This window comes from Chroicocephalus ridibundus, chromosome 8 (genome assembly GCF_963924245.1).
Source record: "Chroicocephalus ridibundus chromosome 8, bChrRid1.1, whole genome shotgun sequence".
In the NCBI taxonomy this organism is placed as follows: domain Eukaryota; kingdom Metazoa; phylum Chordata; class Aves; order Charadriiformes; family Laridae; genus Chroicocephalus; species Chroicocephalus ridibundus.
Window position 1 is genome coordinate 19,114,956 of NC_086291.1, and position 18,303 is coordinate 19,133,258.

The window sequence follows — 18,303 nt, forward strand, 5'->3', positions numbered from 1 at the left end:
AGGGCTGATACACAAGACTTCTCATACTGTTGGGTCCAAATAAAAATGTAGCCAAGCAGCAGATTTGCAAGGAAGAGGCAAAAAATGAGCAAGCATCACCTTTCAGCTAAGATCAGTGCCCACCTGCCTCAGTGGCCTGTACATACACTACGTATATTTTAGTCGTCACTGAAACTTCATGCTGTAGCGGGTAGAAAAGACAATCAATTCTGTATAGCAAGACACTGAAGGTTTCAAGTTAATGACAAAAGTGCATCAAGGTGCAATAGTATGTCCTCTCTCAAACACCTAGAAGACAGCTAGATATTATTTATAATCAAATTTTGAAGACTTCTGTACATTGCTTCTTATTACCTGAGGTACATTAATAAAACCTTTGAATTCTAAATATTGATGGAGAAGGCTATTGTTTTCCATTCTCAATAAACAGCTCTCAAACAGATCCTGCAGGTGGAGAAACAAAAAAAAAAAAAAAAAGAAAAAAGCTGCCAACATTTTGCACATATATAAGACATTAATCTATATGCTTAACATTACTTGGCTAAAACCGCCTTCACTATAAAAGCTCTTTCGCATATCCAAAGTTCCTAGGAGGTACAAATGTAAGTGATAATGGCAATTTAAACATTTATGAATGTGTGTAAAGTTCAATAAATATAAGCGGTTTTAAGACTGAAGAATACCTAATTAAGCCTCAAAATATTTCTGCTACTATTATCTGAACTATTATTTGTACCTTTCTTAGAAAGGGAAAATAAAGTTCCACCACTACTTTAAACTGGAAAAAATAAACATTCTAACATTGGAAAATTGATTACAAGAAACTTACAAGTCCTTTAGATAACATAGATTCTTCTGTTCTAGAAAAAAAGAAACATTATCATATTTAAGTTCTTAATTAAAAACACAGTGTTGATAATTCAAAAGAAATACTAGGACAGAGATCAAAAAGAACTTTTCCTTCAACGATATTCATTCTATTTTTCAAATATAGTATTTTTGTCATTCTTCTCAAAGATTTTTTGGAATAAACTGGATGGTGAAAAGTTGAAAATTAGACTCCCCTCTTCAGGGTCAAAACCGGCTTTTTTTCCCCTCAATATTTATAAATGCTTAAAAGCAACATCTCGTATCTCACAGGTACCAAGACACTGATTAACAAAGAAAATTAAACTTTTCCCAGACGATTCCATTTGCATAGTTCTGCAAGCTTAAGAAAAACACAGCAGATCCTAAACTGAAGAGACCAGAAAGTCTTGTTTAAATTTTACCAGGAAATGGTAAGCAGTCATAAAGGGAAATTTCCCTTTTATAGCAGTGTTAGAAACTATTTGGTCAACACTGCTGCTCTTGGAAGGTGAGATAATCACAATATATAGAAAAGTCTGGTTTCCTTTAGAAAGCCTGACCTTTAATCAGAGTGCATATAGTACCAGAATACATTCAAATAAATACTATCACGATAGTCTTCTCTAGTAATAAACTAATTGTTACAGAAGTACAATATCCACTCTGATTATTCCGCATGTGTTTAAAAGACTTTAATTTTGCATTTTCAGAATAAAGTTTCTAAAAATGATATCACAATAGAAGCTGAAAACAATAAATAAATGTTTTAGACAACTTTTTATACTTCTTCGTAAAAGAAGCCATCCTGTTGTGGAACTTGCCATTTTAACTCTCAGGTTTAAAAATCTCCTCTGAACTTACCTGGTATATTCAAAATTTGATTCTATGAATGACTATAAAAGATCACACCTCCTATCTAGAACCCCAAATACCATAAACCCTACCTTATCAGTAGCACTTCAATATGTGTCATATTACATTGGAGAAGGTATGATGGACTAAAAGAGAAAAATTAGGTTTACATTAAACTGCATAAGCCACATACATTTACACATAGTTAATATAGGACAGGATTAGTCTTTTTAAAAAAAATTTTTTTAAAACGTCTTTATAAAACTAATTTTGAAACAGACACAAATTAGTAAGTCAAACTGCTGTTAATAACTCTTATGTGGAAACTGTCTATAAATATGCAATTGAAAATTTAATACATGTTAATTTTTGGCATGTAACTAATTCTACCAGTTTCTATAAAAGCACAGCTCATCTAAAATTAAACCATTCTAGAGTAAACTGTAGGAGGACTGGAGTATGTTCTCCTGTATGTAATATAAGCTACATAAAATATAAATGCATCAATGTTGACATAAAACAAATACTAGTGAAATACACAGTTTTCATTCATAACCATTCACACAGCTTTCTTCTGCTCAGAAAGAATCTTCAAAGTTCAGGCTTATGATAAGTGAGGAAGAATAGTTCTTACCTAAATACCATTGGAAAGCAATCAATACCAAAACGCTGAACAAACATCAGATATGACAGACATGCCAAAGACTCCGCAGAATTCTTTTGCTCTATGTCCGCAAACTCCTGATTCTCCCAGTGCGGACTTTTGCCTTTACGATGTAAAAACACTAATGGTATCAATTCTCTTATATTCCACAAAATGTCCTAAAAGAGAAAGATGGATATCCTATAGTTGCCTTTAAAAGATCTGTATACCAAGTAAGTTTCAAAGCTTTAATTAACAGTAAATTCTTGTACATAGCATATATATAAATTAATATAAATATTTTGTGAGTCTTTATGATATATACACATACACAAAAGAGACCCTGCAGGAAAAATAATTACTGTTAGAAGAATGTTACTAAGATAGCAGAGTCAAGCACTCAAAAGTTAGCAAAAGACTAAATAAAGCCACCCTGCAAAACCCTAGTTTGGCTCCCTTATCCACAATGCCATGAATAACGATAGCTTCATGATCACGTTGTGCCACAGGACCCCTGTGTTTTCAGATCAGAGAATACCCAGTATTTTGTTTTCTGCTCACTAATCAATATGCAACACAATGTTTATCTGCTAAGGACAAACCCTGCTTTGAAGTTAGCATTACCCTGTATGGCCTTTCTTTCCAGTGATGTACAACACAATGACACCAGAGTATTTCACAAATACTAGTGTGGTTCCCCCCCCCCGGCCCCACACACGCTCATGTGAATTGGGAGGTAGCGTAACTCCTATTGTACTATATGCACAATGTACTATTGTACCTATTGTTCCTATGAAGGAACAGCAAGACCAAGGTTAACTCACTATTCCAGACTTGTCCAAATTGAACATCTGGCGTCTCACTTTTTTGAAAATTAGGATTATACAAGATGTCATATAGTCAAAGTATGACTTTACTGACCTTAGCTGCAGCTCTCACTACCCAATTCCACAAACAGCAGAAGTGAATTTCTTGAGAAAGTGAAGAAAAAGGTAATTCATAATTAGCATAAAAAAATGTGCTTTCAGACTGTGCCCAACAGGAGAGGCAGGATAAAAAGCCAGCTTTTCAGAGCACACTTCAACTATCTTAACCATGAGATCATCTTCTGGTAATCCCTGCCTCCTTCACTGCACACCCTATAAGTCCTGCAATAAATGAAGTAAAGGTCTCAGAGACAAGATTCTCTTTCATTGCATGAACCTGACTGATCCCTTAATATTTGGATATAGAATTTTGTGTGCAAAAATACTTAAGATTTTTAAACACAAATTGGAGAAGAAACAGAGTTGCATCACATGGCAACTTCCAGACTCCCTCTGCATGCATGCACATTTGCACACGCTTATATATAGTATATCTCTGTGTGCTTTCCTCAACGCACCTGGCTCCAAGTCTCCCTTTTGAAACTTGTAAGTCTTGGTGTGCCATTCCCTCCACAAAAATGACACCTTCAGACAGTTTCTCTGCTCTTCTAGGACTAATTCCTCCACTGTATCATATAAAAAACTGTCTTTCTTCTAACTCCAGTTAGAATTCAATGTTACCCAACTAATGGCCCATTGGCTATCCTGAGGGATGACTCCATTTAGTACTGTGAATATTTTCTACCCTTATGTTACATTATAATATTTACCAGCCTGCTTCTGAATAAAGTGTTATAAAATAATTCAGCAGCTGGCTGTTAAGAAGATTCTTTCATTTCATCAGCACAACACAAATCACTGTATAACCACGCATGTGAAAATTAGAGACAACTGATATTTACAAATATTTTAAATTTGGGTCTGGCTGCCATGGAATTGATTTTCTTCATGGTGGCCTGTATGGTGCTATGTTTTAGATCTGTAACCAAAACAGTGTTGATAACAGAACAGCGTTTTAGCTATTGTTGAGCAGTGACTGCACAGCACCAAGGCCTTCTGTTTCTTCCTCTGCCCCTCAGTGCGTGCAGGCAGAGGGTGGGTGAGAAGCCAGGGGGGGACACAGCTGGGACGGCTGACCAGAACTGATCAGAGAGATACTCCATACCACGTAACATCATGTTCAGAGACAAACTGCGGGGTTGGGGACGTCATATTTTTCAGATTAACTTGTTCAGAGACTGGCCGGGCATTGGTCAGCTGGTAGGAGGTGGTGAGTGACCTCATCACTTATACGCATCAATTGTGGGGTTTTTTTCCTTCACTGATTAAATTGTCTTTTTCTCAACACATGAGTTTTTCTTGCTTTTGCCGTTCAAATTCTCTTCCCCATTCCGCTGGGGGAGGCTAAGTGAGTGACTGCGTGGGGGCTTAGCTGCCAGCTAGGGTCAAGGCACTACATTTGGATTTGTGCAAGAGAGGAAATATTCTTTACCACATTAAAAACACAAACAAAGCACAGCTCTACTTGCTGTAACTTTATTAATCACACCTAGTCCTATTTATGAAAACATACATTTATTGTGTGTTCCAACATACGCACGGACTGTAGTACCTGACTATCTCATTATAAGGCTTGGTTTTGCTGCAAATCTAAATAAAATTATCTATATTCACAATAATCTCGCTCTAATAAAACACAACTGCTATGTAAAACATCACCAGAGTAACTGCATTGGTAACATGGAGTGGACATGTTCCCACTGAATTTCTAGCATCAGCAGCAGTCAAGCACTAATTTATATTCTTTAACAGTCAGCTGGCACTACACTAGGCACATTAGAGATTTCTCTCTGTGCAACACTTTGACTAAAAGTAACATGTAGATTTTGCCTTGATGTAATACTGCAGCAAAGACAATCCTTTAGATATTCTAATAAATTCATACATCGCCAAGAAAAAGAAGAAGTTACAGCAAAGTAGCAGCTGCTGATTTACTGAGCAGTCCAAACTGGTTTATAAGGAGCAAATCTATGTCTGCGCAATTTGTAATTTCCAGAGATGGGACACGGAACCATTCTAGACCTTTATCTGCCTGCATTATCTTACAAGGCCTAGTAAGTCATCCCACTAACCAATAAAGGAAGCAAAATGAGCTCTAGAATGAATTATAGGTGATTCTGAAACAGACCACTGGTTTTGCAAACACTGTAATTAATTTTGACTGCACTTACTATAATTTCAGTTGCAAAACGGCGAAAGGGATGTTCTTCAATGCCTTCAAGTTGCTCAAGCTGAGCTGTCAATAATGGGTATTTCAGGCTTTTCATACAGCTGAAATAAAAACGAGTGAAACTAAATCACCAATAAGGTCACAAATATGTCACTGATGACCAACAATAAAGTCTATACTCTTATTAGCTGCTGCTATTCCTGATATTCCAAGGAGAACAAAAAAAAAAAACAAAAAACAACAAAACTGTAGAAGCATCACCTCCAGAATATGATTACCCTCACTGTTGTAAATTTTAGAAGAATACCAAAACAGCTCCACAGCACAGAGACTAATATTTCTTTACCATTTTCCTGTGCTAAAAAAATATAATTATTTTGACCTTTCTTTTCTCACTTCATAAATACATAAGGCATATTCAGGGTTTTTCTTCCTCAAAATATCACATTAGTTAAGTTGACAGCATTATAAAACACTAATAAGATGATTTATGTATTGCCTATGTCATAAATGCCTACTGTTCTTTTTGTTAAGTTATAGGAATATATAACACTGACATAAGACGCTCACAATTTTAATAATTCTTCTTTCAGCTCCATGTCATTGTATTCTGATGACTTTTCCATGTTTTTAACAACTTCACTCACAAAAGGTTTAGCAAAGTCCACCACTGCATTACAACATTGACAGAGACCAAGTTTATCTTCTTGTATTTGTTGTTTCGTATAAGGTACAGGTAAGGGAGTAAGCTGATTCATAATCATGGCCAAAGATAAACCCACTGAGTAGGCCTTCTTGTTCTGAAGTTTCAAAAGCACTGAGGGAAAGGAAAAAAGAGAGAGAGAAGATTTTGAGACAATGTTACTACTTACTTAGTAGAGGAAAATGTGAAGAAAAACAATATGACTACATATGAAAGCCTTTAGTTTCAGTGAAGGAGGGACTGATACCTGAAATCACATGAGCAAATCCAGGAAGACTAAACATCATCACCTAGCTTAATATGCTGTAGTTAAGATGACCGTATATTTGAATGACAAATATTAAAGCAGTCATGCATTTCGACACATTCTTCCTTTCTCTGTAGCACCATGATGAGGACTGAAAAACTGTCTGTCTAGAATTAGTCTAAGTGCAATAATATTCATTTATCTGATCTGGAGGACTGATTTATTCTCACTTTATTGCTTGGCAAAACCAGAGGCCCAACCTTTCTGCTGAGATCTGACTCTACCTAAAGCAGCTCAGAACTATTCTGTACTGCACAGCAGAACCAACAGAGGGGGCTCCCAGACTGAGAAAGTAGCACAAGTGGCTCTCCACTTAAACTGCATTCAGTGCAGGTTGACTCCGGATGGGCTATCCAAAAAAGCCACCTACTTCCAATTACCAAAATGCTTCTCTTGTTAAATTTTAACGTAATTCAATAACTCGCCTCAGAGAGTGCTACAATCAGTGCCTACGATACAAGGCACTTGATTTCATCTCACATATCAAAACAGAAACTACTGCTTTTTACCTACTTAGTGGGTGTCCAAACCCAACATTTTTAGATTTTATATGTAAGCCAGAAGAATGCTCCCACCCGCCCAATCAAGTATTTCAACCTGCTTCAAGCTGAAATAAAAGTTTCATACTACGAAAATATGGAATTGTATGTTTTAAATGTTAGATAATGAAGAATTTCACAAATCCATGCAATTCTCCATTTCTGTAACAGCTGTATGAATGGTTTACACCTCTAAATTTAACTGTCACAGGACCACATTCTTGTAAATGATGAAAAATAGCTTTTAGCTATTGCATAATATGAAAAATATTGCTTTTTCAACTGATGCTATTAATCCCATATAAAATCTTTTTCTAACAGGCCAATGTAAGCATGAAAATTATACCTTGTGTTACTTTGCAAATAGAGTAGACTGTAAAGCCTGTCAGGACAGACATATTCTGAAACTATTCCAGCAAAGGCTAAACTAATTTGCTAAATAAATGGGAAAATAATTTAATTCAGAAATCACACAAGAAAGTGCATCTTACCTGTCTGCAAAGGTTGAAGCAATAACATGACAGTTTGGCATACTTGCTCCCCAGAAGTCTGCTCAATCTGCTCAAGTAAACCCAAAAAAAGTTCCTTTGGATTGCATAGCTGCAGAAGAGGAACAATGCATAATTTTTTAATCGTCTTGGTCATAAGCTAAAAAATTCATCACTAGCAAACTTCAATACAGAAGTTCCTGAACGTGAAGAAAGCAGATCTGACCATCCAAGATAATACTTAAGAAAACAAATGTGAAACAATAAGTATTTCCCTACAATTAATGTCTTCTGTAGAGTATATATGTGTGTAGACTTTCATATAAGCTGAAAACATATCATAATAAATAATGACACTAAACTTGATTTCTGCAGTCTATAAAAAACTCACAGTACCTTAGGAAAGTAATCCTTAGGAGTAGAGAGAAAAGAAAAACTTCATTGTGAATGTAACTCAAGCTATAGAGTTTGCAAGGTGTTTTTTAAGTACATGAATGAAATGAAAATAGTTTCCTATAGATTAAAACTTTTTTCCCCCTACTGTTCCATCAGAATCATCAGGTATTCATTTTCATTCTGCATCTGCAGTAGACAAGAGGCGGTATTGCTGTGGCTGCTCTAACTGCAGCAGCTGGCTGTCAAAAACTTTATGAGTTCTGTATGCCTTTTTCTTCTGGGTAATGTCTCTTTGTTTTGCCCAGTTACTAACTTCACATGATTTGTAAAAGGTTAATTATCTCTAAGAACACTAAGCAGGTGTCTACTTCAGATGAAACTGGCCGATGAGGAGTTTAAAATTTTAAAAGGTATGGGAAATGGACAGAAGAACCCAGAAGTATTCATGCCTTGTTTCCTTTGGAAATCAGAGGAAAAATTAGGATCTCTCCCTTCCCTACAATTATTGTATTATAACCATATATTTCACAAACATACCTGTGCCAACTGATCTAGTATCTTCAGGCAGTGTTCTCGCTTATCATCTTCCTGTTTGTACATGAAAATACATCTAACAAGAGGAGAGATGAGATTCCAACCCATATTCTTGATGATAACCTAAAAAACAGATTTTTCAGAGAAGAAACCAAAGCGGGACATTTTCTAAACCCAGAAAGATTGTATACATGAAGGCCAAAAAAGACAACAGATCGATGTCCTGGTTGTAACCAAAACCATAATAATATAATTGAAAATTTAACATCTATTGCCATAAAGGTCTGTACTTGACGTACATTGTCTTCTCTCCCCATACCTATAAACACTTATTTTATACAGTTTTCTTCAATGTACTAATTCTAGCATGTCAACATATATTTCTAAGAGTTTATATGACAATACCTTTAAAACAAGACGGAGTAGAAGAGCTTTGCTGAAAGAAAGACTGCTTAGACAAATTATGTTTAACCTGAGGGGATCAAGAGCTTCAGTCCAAGCTCACAAAATTCAAAACCAGACTGTGACCCCCACGTAACATTGCCAAAACATTCTATCCTTCACTTTCTTTCTGAACTTATTTATCTTTGTACAATTTAGTATGTTCTCCCAGCTCCCCAAAGCACCTACAGACATTAGCATCAGCTGAGTTGGCTCCTATAATTTTGGCCAATATTATTATAACCATCTGTGGTGGGTTGACCCCAGACAGCAACTAAGCACCCACCAGTTGGTTGCTCGCTCTCCTCCCCCCGTGGGATGGGGGAGAGAATCAGAAAAGCAAACCAGAATAACTCGTGAGTTGATAAGGACAATTTAATAAGTGAGGACAAAAGGTGGGGGGGAATATGACAAAAAACAACTCCCACTAGCAAATCAATGGCAAGCCAGTCTTCAAGCAACAGCTACTTAGTAATGAGTCCCCCTATGTTTTTATTGCTGACCATGATGTTATATGGTATGGAATATCTCTTTCAGCAGTTCAGGTCAGCTGTCCCAGCTGATTCCCCTCCCAACTTCCCTTGTTACTGAGATGGCAGACTGAGAAACAGAGAAGGCCCCAACAGTGTACAAGCGCTGATCAGCAATAGCTGAAACACTGACATGTTATCAATGCTGTTTTGGTTACAAATCTAAAACACAGCACTGTACAGGCCGCTATAAAGAAAATGCCAGCCAGACCCAGTACACCATCTGAAATCCTGTCCTGCAAAAGAGGGACATTGACACTTTCTCTTAGTTATGGTTTTGTTGTCTCTTTTCTCTTTACTTAACTCACTGAAAAACAGTTACTATGGATTTTGTTAAGATTATCATGACTTGGTTTATGTGAGCTACCTAAAGTTACACAAGAATGTGCACCTGACACAGAGCAACTTATCTATTCATATGTACAGCCTTGCTCCACAGCAGAAATAGCTTTCCCTTTTTAACAAGCAGTTTTATCTACTTAACAGTGTGTTCATGCACAACTAATATATAGTGCAAACTTAAACTCACCTTATTTTTCTCATTTTGAATTACTTCTAATAACTGAGATGCATACCCATCTTCTAAACATTTCTGACCTGCTACCTGAAACAGATTAAAATCTTCTCCTTTGAAATCAGCTTCTTCCAGAACTTGCTAGAAAAAAAAATGCATGCTTAAATCTATACTTATGAAAGGCAAATAAAAAATAAGAAATTCCAAGCTGTCATTTCAAAATTAAATGTAATGTCATTGTAACTTATCTTTTCTTATATAACATCTTTCACATATTAAAAATGCAACCAAGAGCTACTACAGAAGACAAAGCAGTATTTCAATAGGACTTTCTAATCTAGATTACGGCATGTTGCTTGGAAGATGTATTTTCTACATTAATCTGATAGGCTTTTGTTACTTCAGACAGGTACTGTTGAGCACAAGAACACTTCTTTCTCCAAGATGCAGATGTTATCAAGCATCTCATCTTGGAATAAGCACCACAGAAAAGTCAATGAAACCTGGAGGCTGAACTTCGCTGCCCAGTGAGGAGTTCTGCTAACAACTATCTTGTGTTTTGGTGTCATTTTGGTTTTAATTATAATGTATGAAGAGAAATGCACACTGCTCACACATGTTACTTTTATGGAAAGAAAACTACTTACGCATCTTTGTATTATGGCCTGAAGTTCGTCAACCGCCATTATAGTTTGACTTTGTTCTTCTGGCATTGAAAACTATTATAAATTAAAGAGTGCAATATTAAAACACATGAAGTAAAACCAGAGACTGAAAAATAATCACATTACCAAAAAAATGCCAATAGAGGAATAAGAACAAGCTAAACAGACAGCTATTATGAAGACCACATGATAAAAAAACACAGAAAAATTCATTTTTAAGAAGTGTACACTGTATTATTCTACTCCCCATGCTTACAGGAGACAGTATTACAGACAGGAAACAACCTGCATTCTGTGAATAAGGAAGCAATTTTTCAAGTCGTATTGGGGTCATCTTAAGAAGACAGGAGGCCTCAGCTACTCTCTTGGGTACATACATTGAAAACTGCAGCTGATGCAAAGCAAGTCTGGACTCACTGTGTAGCAAGCACAGGTGCCCATGATACACTACATTTGCTGCAACTATTCTCACCAGAGGAGCTCCTGCTCAGCTGTTACCAGAACTCTCTAATCCAATCCCTGGGATATGCGGAGCTGATCCAACCACCATGCCCATTTATATCAACAGTCCCATCAAGATTAAGCACACAGTATAATTTATTTCTTACTAATGTCTAAGTTGGGCTGGTTCAGTAGCATTTTACCTCTGTAATTTAAAGCTTTCTTGCTAAAAACAATTAAGTTAAACATTTGAGTAATGTTAAGTACATACAAAGTTCTACATAGTCAGGACCATGAATTACAAATAAAATTAAGCTTAGTTATACATGTGATATATCACAGCAGCCGTCATAATCTTTATAACTTTAAGTAATTTCATGTGCCTAAACCTGGTTATATGACCACTATGAGTGTCAATTACTTCTATGCCCAGATAATTAGCTAACTATTCTTCAAAAGCCCAAGTTCCATATTTATACAGACATCTCAATGTAAAGCCCTCAATCTTTCCTCTAATGATTGACCTCAGCTACATCACACAATATCTAGACAATTAACCTATCTGGATATTTACAAAAAGCAGGCATCTCACAAAAGCTGAAAAAGCACCTATGTGTGAATTTTATTATTTAAAGAATAAACAACTCACTTCCTATTCTCAACGACCTATTTTAAGATACTTATGTCACTACAATCTAGCAGCGTACCTAGCCCGTCGTTTTGTCATTAACATATACTTTATTACCACACATTGTATTACTTGAGCTCTTAATTGTACTGGATGCTACTAATCCTCCCAAAGCAACTTAAATATACTTTTGAATGCTAATATTCTTGCATTTTTCAGCCCTCAGTAACTTTACAATGTACTTACAGCCTGGAAACATGCCCTGAGCAGCCACTGCTCCAAGGATTTACCAGCTGAGCTCGCAGACGGTCTCAGGCCTTAATACTTAATCCAGTTTCTTAATAAATCTTTATGGAGGTTTCAGCGGCAAGCAGAGACCACCCGAATCGTGTGAAACTTTCTATTTTTAGTACCCGCCAAACCCCCTCCTCTCTAATAAACACAAGCCTCAGCCCCTTCCCCAGGCGGGTCCAACGCGCAGGCCGGTACAAAGAGGCGGCCAAAGCCTTTAACTCGCGTCTCAATTTAAAAAAATCACAAGGCCACCCGCCCCTCACCTCAGCAGGCCGCCGGTGGAGCCGGGCCCTGCTCCGCTGCCCCTCAGCCCCAATCGGCCGTACCGCGCCGCTGCCGGTCCCGCGGCACGCCGCCACGGTGGCTCCGCCTCCCGGGTGAGAGGTCGGAGGGAGGGGACGGACCGGGCAGCCGCGATGATGGCGGCCGGGAAGCCGCAGGGCGGCGCGAAGGGGAAGTCCAGCCGGCGGCGCGCAGGTAGGCTCCACGCGCGGGTAGGCTCCGCGCGCCGCTCCCCCCGCTCGGCGCTGTGGGCTTTCCCTGTGCCCTGCGGCTGGCACAGCGGACTCGCCCAACTCGCTGTGCCTGGGGGGAGCGCCGGGACGGCCGCGGTCGGTGGTGCGCGCTCGGTGGGCCTCGGCCGGGCCAGGCCGGCTGCCCGGTCGGGGCCGGCGAGCGGCGTCTGTCGGCGGCGGCCGGGTCCGTCGCCTCTGGGCGGTGGCCCGGACGAGGCGGGGCCGGGCGCCCCGCCGTCCTCTCAGGCTGCGCGGGGGGTGCGCGCCTGGCTCCTGCCGTGCCGGCGGCCCGCCCCGCTCCAAACCTCAGGCTTGACAGCGATCGTGTAGCTGGTCGGAAAACTGCGTTGTAGTGTTCTAAGCATAACAGTGCGTTATTTTTCCTCCTGTTGCTTAAGGGACCCGCTGCCCGAGTGCTGCATGCTGGTAGCCGGGGCAGGGCGGGCAGGACCCCGGGGCAGCGCGGTGAGGAGAGCGGGAGGCGGGGGTGGCGGCAGAGGCCGCTCTGTGGTGAGCGGGGGTGCCGGCGTGCCGGGTCCTGCCCGGAGCAAACCCAGTGGTGGGAGCAGTTGGAAAGGACGGCGTTCCCCAGCAGTGGGGTGCAGGGGTGAAGCCGGGATGGAGAGCCAGGGTGAGCGTGGTTAGCACAAAGTTATTGTCAGAAGTATTTTTCCTTTAGCTTTCTGACTGTACAGAACACGATGAAAGAGAATATGAAGAGAGTTGGGCCTGTCTGCCCTCGCACTTACAAAAAGCATGTCTAACTAGTTGCTGAATGATTGCTAGCTTACTGAAGTCACTCTTGGCCACCAAAAGCAAGTTTCTAAGCAATTCTGTTGATTGTCCTTATAGTTTAGAGGTTTCACTATTTTTCAGGTTCCAGTATTGTTCACGTAAAGAAAGAAAGTACACTAATTTCTATATTTCTCCATTTGTATATTTGATTTCTAGGAAATAAACATTTAGCTGCTCAGAAGAATGAAGATGCTGCTCAAAGGTATAGTTTCTAACAAACAACATGTGACATTCATGTTTTTTTGCCTCACTTCGAAATCGCATTCTCTGCCTTGTGTGGTTTTTTTGCTTTCTCAGAGTACAGTGACTAACTTCAGGAGATTGCCAACATCAACATCATACAGGCTTGTTTGGAGTGATGCTGTGTAACTTCTAACAGCATGCACATATGTGCATTGTGTAATATGCTAGAAGTTTATGAATGTAACCTCCACAGTTGTATTTACATAGTCTGTAGTGCTTGCTTTTTGCCATCTTAACTTCTTTGCATACCTGCCATTTTTCTTTATTTACTTCAAAAAACAAACTTGAGAGGAAAGAACACTTTCTGCCACGGACAATTACCTAAATATTCATTTGACACAGTAGTAGACCTAGACTTCCAGGTGAATAGCGTAGACCTCTGTTGGTTAAGACAACAGAATCACTGTACGTTGACAACCTCTGTGGCAAGCACTGCCAAATGGAGATTAGAGACACCTAAATGGTTGCTCTGTGGGTATTTGCTGACAGTAGAATAGTGGCAAGACTCAGGAACACTCAGGAAATCTACTGTAGTGGTATTTTCTTGATTTATTCCTTCCTTTACTTTGTATTCTCACACTCAGTCTTGTCCCAGTCCTTTTTTCTTCCCGCTCTTCCGTGTCTCATCCAGCTCCCATTCTCCTAGCAACACTCCATAAATTGTTTGTCCAGGGCTCTTTGTCCAGCTGGTTCTGGGCTTCCCTCTCTTGCAAGTTGGGTAACCTTGTATGAAAGTATGGCAATGCAGTAAGAGTCAATACTTTTCCTGACTGGGGTGGAAACAGAGGAAACCAAGATTGGAAACTCCTCTGTAGTTATTACAGAATTACTAGTCCAGTTTACTTGTTGCTTTTTTTGGCCAACATAGTGTGATGCATAAAAATAGAAGCTACTTATTTCAGAAAATAGATAAAGATAAAATTGGAGAATTCTTTATGGAAATCTGCCCTGTGTGTCATTCAGTGTCTGTTCTGTTACAGAAAAGCAGCTCTGGAAGCTGCTATGAGAAAGAAGATTGAATTTGAGAAAAAAGCATTGTATATTGTTGAACAACTACTGGAAGAGAACATTACTGAAGACTTCCTTCTGAATTCTGTAGGTGTTGCAAGTTTTTACAGTATTTTGTATCTTAGTGTTCAACTTCTTTTTTTAAAGTTTTTGGAACAATTTGCTACGGTTTAAAGTAGACAAATGATTTATTCTCTCTCTCAGCAGCGCTGATGATGATTGCCTTATTGTCAAGGGTTCTGCAATGAAAACATGCCCTAGTTTTGCAGGACTGTATACATTTGGGAATCCTCACTTTATTACCACAGCCTTTGTTTATGCCTCTATGGTTCTGGACTGATAGGTGAAGTATAAAAATTTAGGTCCACATCACATCATCTGTGAATTTAGACAATGTCTCAGTAATGCCCCACAGTTTATCTATCAGTACAGTTTTGCTGGAACAGTATGATGATTGTTCCTGTTGAAGTTGTAAATAGGCTGGTAAATAGGTGTACAAAACATGTAAATAGAGGAAAATTATGAAAATAGGTGCATATAGGAGCAAAATTATGAGGCTTTTCTATATGTGAAAGGAAGTTGCCCATGTCTGTCATCTTTCCCTGTTTACCCTTTTACTGTTTTTACTCTGTAGGTTCTAAATGTTGTTTATTAAACTTATTAAATAACTGTTATCAAATTAAAAATATGTATTTATTTATGAGATGTTTTGAGTACAAAAAATGACAGATTTTCCAGTATCTGTTGTTGAACTGTTTTCTTGTCATTTTAGGGAAAATTTATTACTCCATCTCACTATAAAGACGTTGTTGATGAACGGTCTATCATCAAACTATGTGGTTATCCTCTATGTCAAAATAAACTGGAAAATGTAAGTTACTTTTTATTAATGCTGTTATCATAAGAATCTCTTCAAAATCTTGATTCTCTCACATTTTTAAACTTGCAATATTAAATATAGATTAAAATACTGCCAAGTAATGCGCCAGGCATCATATCATTCCGTTTCAGTATAATCCTTCTGAAGTAAAAGGTAAAATTTGCTCCATTGACAACCATTACTGTATGACAGAATTTGTTAGCGTCTACTTTGACCGTAATAAAGATGAATGAGGTATGGCGTTATGGCCTTCCTTTGTGCACGCGGAGATTTTCTGATGTTGTTCGTTCTTCAGTGTAACCATATATTTCTGAGAAGGATCGAAGTGAAAAAATAATACAGTGCAGGGATATCACTATGTGAATGTGTATACATCTGCTCTAAAAATGTATGTTGCCTGTGTCAAAATCGTAGTCACACTTATTTAAGTATGGTACGTCAGAATTTAAGCAGAACTCAGTTCAGTTGGATAACCTGTAATACTAGTTGTGGCACACCTGATTATCTGAAAAAAAAAAATCTACTCAAGTGCAAAAAGTTTTACTGTTTCAGACTTTATATATCCCCACAGAAATTAACTTGGAAACTGTAATATATTTTACATAAGTTCCTCTCTGGGTTTGTCTGGGTAGTGGTGGGCGTCCCTGACTGCACAGTCTCACGTGCATATAAGTAGATGCAGATTAAAGAAGGACCTGTCTGTAATTGCCCAACACTTACACATGAATAAAGCTTCTGCCATGGCAGCTCAATTGTTTTACATTCAGTGGTGGCTTTCTTGTGGATCTGAAGTGCGCTTCTACTGATAGTGAGATGTGAATGATTAGAGATAAATTGCCATTCTTACATCCGAGAAGGTACAATATCAAAAGAATTGAGAGAAAAGGCGGTTGTAGTATGCAATTCAGTTAGAACATATTACAGATATTAAAATACGTGAATTTAAAATCAAGTTTTCTGTCACGATGGAAGTAAGTTTTGCTGATGAAAGCATATTGTTTTAGGTGCCAAAACAGAAGTACAGGATTTCAACAAAAACAAACAGAGTTTATGATATCACTGAAAGAAAGGTATGGTAACAAGTCTATTTCTAAAATGTATTTAATATTGTCTCACCATCAGAAATGTATTTTGTAACAGCATTCATGAAGTGGCTTGATTCAGAGCCAATGCGTTTGGTTCTTACAAAAATAATTTTCCTGAACTGTTAGAATATGAAGTTTTTCCATGCATTTTAGTTTCTAGATGCTCTCTTTGGAAAGACAAAAACCTTCTTATTTTCTTTTCTAAATTTAAACATAACATGGAAAGTTTGGATAGCAGTTTGAATGTGGTACAGCTGATCTGTTAAAAGACATTTGTGAAGAAGTGTTCTGTTTTGCTCTGGTACAATCAATGAGCTTTAGTAGGCTCAAAGTGCACATCCTTTTCATTCATTGAAGTTTGTGGTAGCGTAATAGGAGTTGCATCTTATGCATTCCTTAGTGTGACTACCTTTAGGGTTCTTTTTTGAGGACTTTTCAATGTAAAAGCTGTCTCTTCCCAAAGTCTTTTTCTTTCTTTAAGCATATTCATGCATGTGGTTGAGTAAAAGTCATCTTTGCCTGCTCACAGGATACGCAATCACCTAGAGGTGCTTATACACTAAATTATAGGATAAATGTTTCTAGTTCCAGAACCACTGTTGCTAATATACATTCCTTTCTTCTGGTTACAACTCTGGGATACACAAAATTCTGGGAATTGCATTCTCAAGCTACTTAGCAAGACTCTGAGAAGTGGGATGTTTTGTCTTGTTCACTGATGTAAGCGTGCAAGATAATTTTTCAAAAATACTGCAGAATTTTAGGTGTTGTTCTGAGTATTGCAAAATATCCAAGTTCTGTTGCCAACCAAAATTTTTGTTATTAAAAACCTGAATTTTATTGCATGTCTTTATGACTGTCTTGTTGGATTAGGGATGGCTCTTTGAGCAGTTTTGGATTTTTTTTTTTAAATTACTGTTATGTAGAATCCAACACTGGTTTGCTTTTCGGTATGTAATCAAAGTGCAAAAAGCAGAAAAGTGGTGAAAAAAGAAGCAGCTTCAAGTGTCTTGTGGGGAATGGGATAGACCTATTTGATAGGTTTGGTTTCTCAGGTGAATTAGAAACCTGGTCATAGGCTTAAAAAGAAATATGAATTGGTACTTAAATTTTACAGGCATATATGCCTGTAAACAACTTCTAACAACTTTATATGAGTATTAAATTTGTCTTTAGTCATATTTTCTTGCTTTCTCTCTCATTTCCAGTGCTTTTGCAGCAACTTTTGCTATAGAGCATCTAAATATTTTGAAGCTCAGATTTCCAAGAGTCCAGTATGGATGCGAGAAGAAGAAAAGTAAGTATAACCTTATAAGCTCATTGCTCCTTTTGAGAATATAGTTTTCTCTGTCCAAGCCGCAATGCGAATTAATTAGCTGCAGTTCATCAAAATGATGAGGCTGACAGAGGGGTAACTGATGTTAACATGTTAGCTTAGCATGGTGTCAATTTTAAAAGTGTTGTTACAATATTTATCTCAATAATTAACATCACTCAGTACTACTCAGTAGACATGACCATGTTAGTTAGAGGGCAGACTAGTCATAAATAATAGTCAACTGCTATTAACTTTAAATGCACTTATTAGGATTGGATTTTTACAAACCATGTAGTGTTTTCACCACAGGATGAATTAATCTTATCCTGTTATAGGAGACTTTCTAGCACAGCACTTGGCATTGGTCTTAAGGTTAGACTGTGAATGCTTGCACCTGAAAGCAGACTATAACATGAAGAGGCTCTTCATCCTGGCTAAAACTCTAATTTCACATTGCCCATTTCCTGCTGTTACTGCAACACGCATTTTGGAATGGTGTGATGCAGTTCGTGTTCCTAGCTTGGGAAACGTAGGCTTGC

The 18,303-nt window shown here is 38.2% G+C and overlaps 2 protein-coding genes across 5 annotated transcripts in view; one reads left to right on the forward strand and one right to left on the reverse strand.

Annotated features, from left to right (window-relative positions):
* Positions 1-12,315, reverse strand: part of GLMN (glomulin, FKBP associated protein) — a 22,597-nt gene extending 10,282 nt beyond the window's left edge. For 2 of the 4 annotated variants that reach the window (XM_063343355.1, XM_063343353.1), the window contains exons 1-11: positions 12,184-12,315; positions 10,540-10,611; positions 9,908-10,033; positions 8,411-8,530; positions 7,481-7,589; positions 6,011-6,257; positions 5,442-5,541; positions 2,336-2,523; positions 1,794-1,847; positions 830-860; positions 355-444 (exon numbers count right to left, since the gene is read on the reverse strand). In XM_063343355.1, coding sequence (XP_063199425.1) covers positions 355-444; positions 830-860; positions 1,794-1,847; positions 2,336-2,523; positions 5,442-5,541; positions 6,011-6,257; positions 7,481-7,589; positions 8,411-8,530; positions 9,908-10,033; positions 10,540-10,605 — 1,131 coding nt within the window. In that variant the 5' untranslated portion in view covers positions 10,606-10,611; positions 12,184-12,315. Of the gene's footprint in view, positions 1-354; positions 445-829; positions 861-1,793; positions 1,848-2,335; positions 2,524-5,441; positions 5,542-6,010; positions 6,258-7,480; positions 7,590-8,410; positions 8,531-9,907; positions 10,034-10,539; positions 10,612-11,872; positions 12,070-12,183 lie in introns of those variants that run through there. The other 2 variants (XM_063343356.1, XM_063343354.1) reach the window with 2 other exon arrangements.
* RPAP2 (RNA polymerase II associated protein 2) overlaps positions 12,259-18,303 on the forward strand; it is a 44,938-nt gene continuing 38,893 nt past the window's right edge. The window contains exons 1-6 of the mRNA XM_063343352.1: positions 12,259-12,397; positions 13,387-13,432; positions 14,454-14,568; positions 15,254-15,352; positions 16,366-16,431; positions 17,655-17,743. Of these exons, the coding sequence (XP_063199422.1) occupies positions 12,337-12,397; positions 13,387-13,432; positions 14,454-14,568; positions 15,254-15,352; positions 16,366-16,431; positions 17,655-17,743 (476 nt within the window). The 5' untranslated portion in view covers positions 12,259-12,336. The remainder of the gene's footprint in view (positions 12,398-13,386; positions 13,433-14,453; positions 14,569-15,253; positions 15,353-16,365; positions 16,432-17,654; positions 17,744-18,303) is intronic.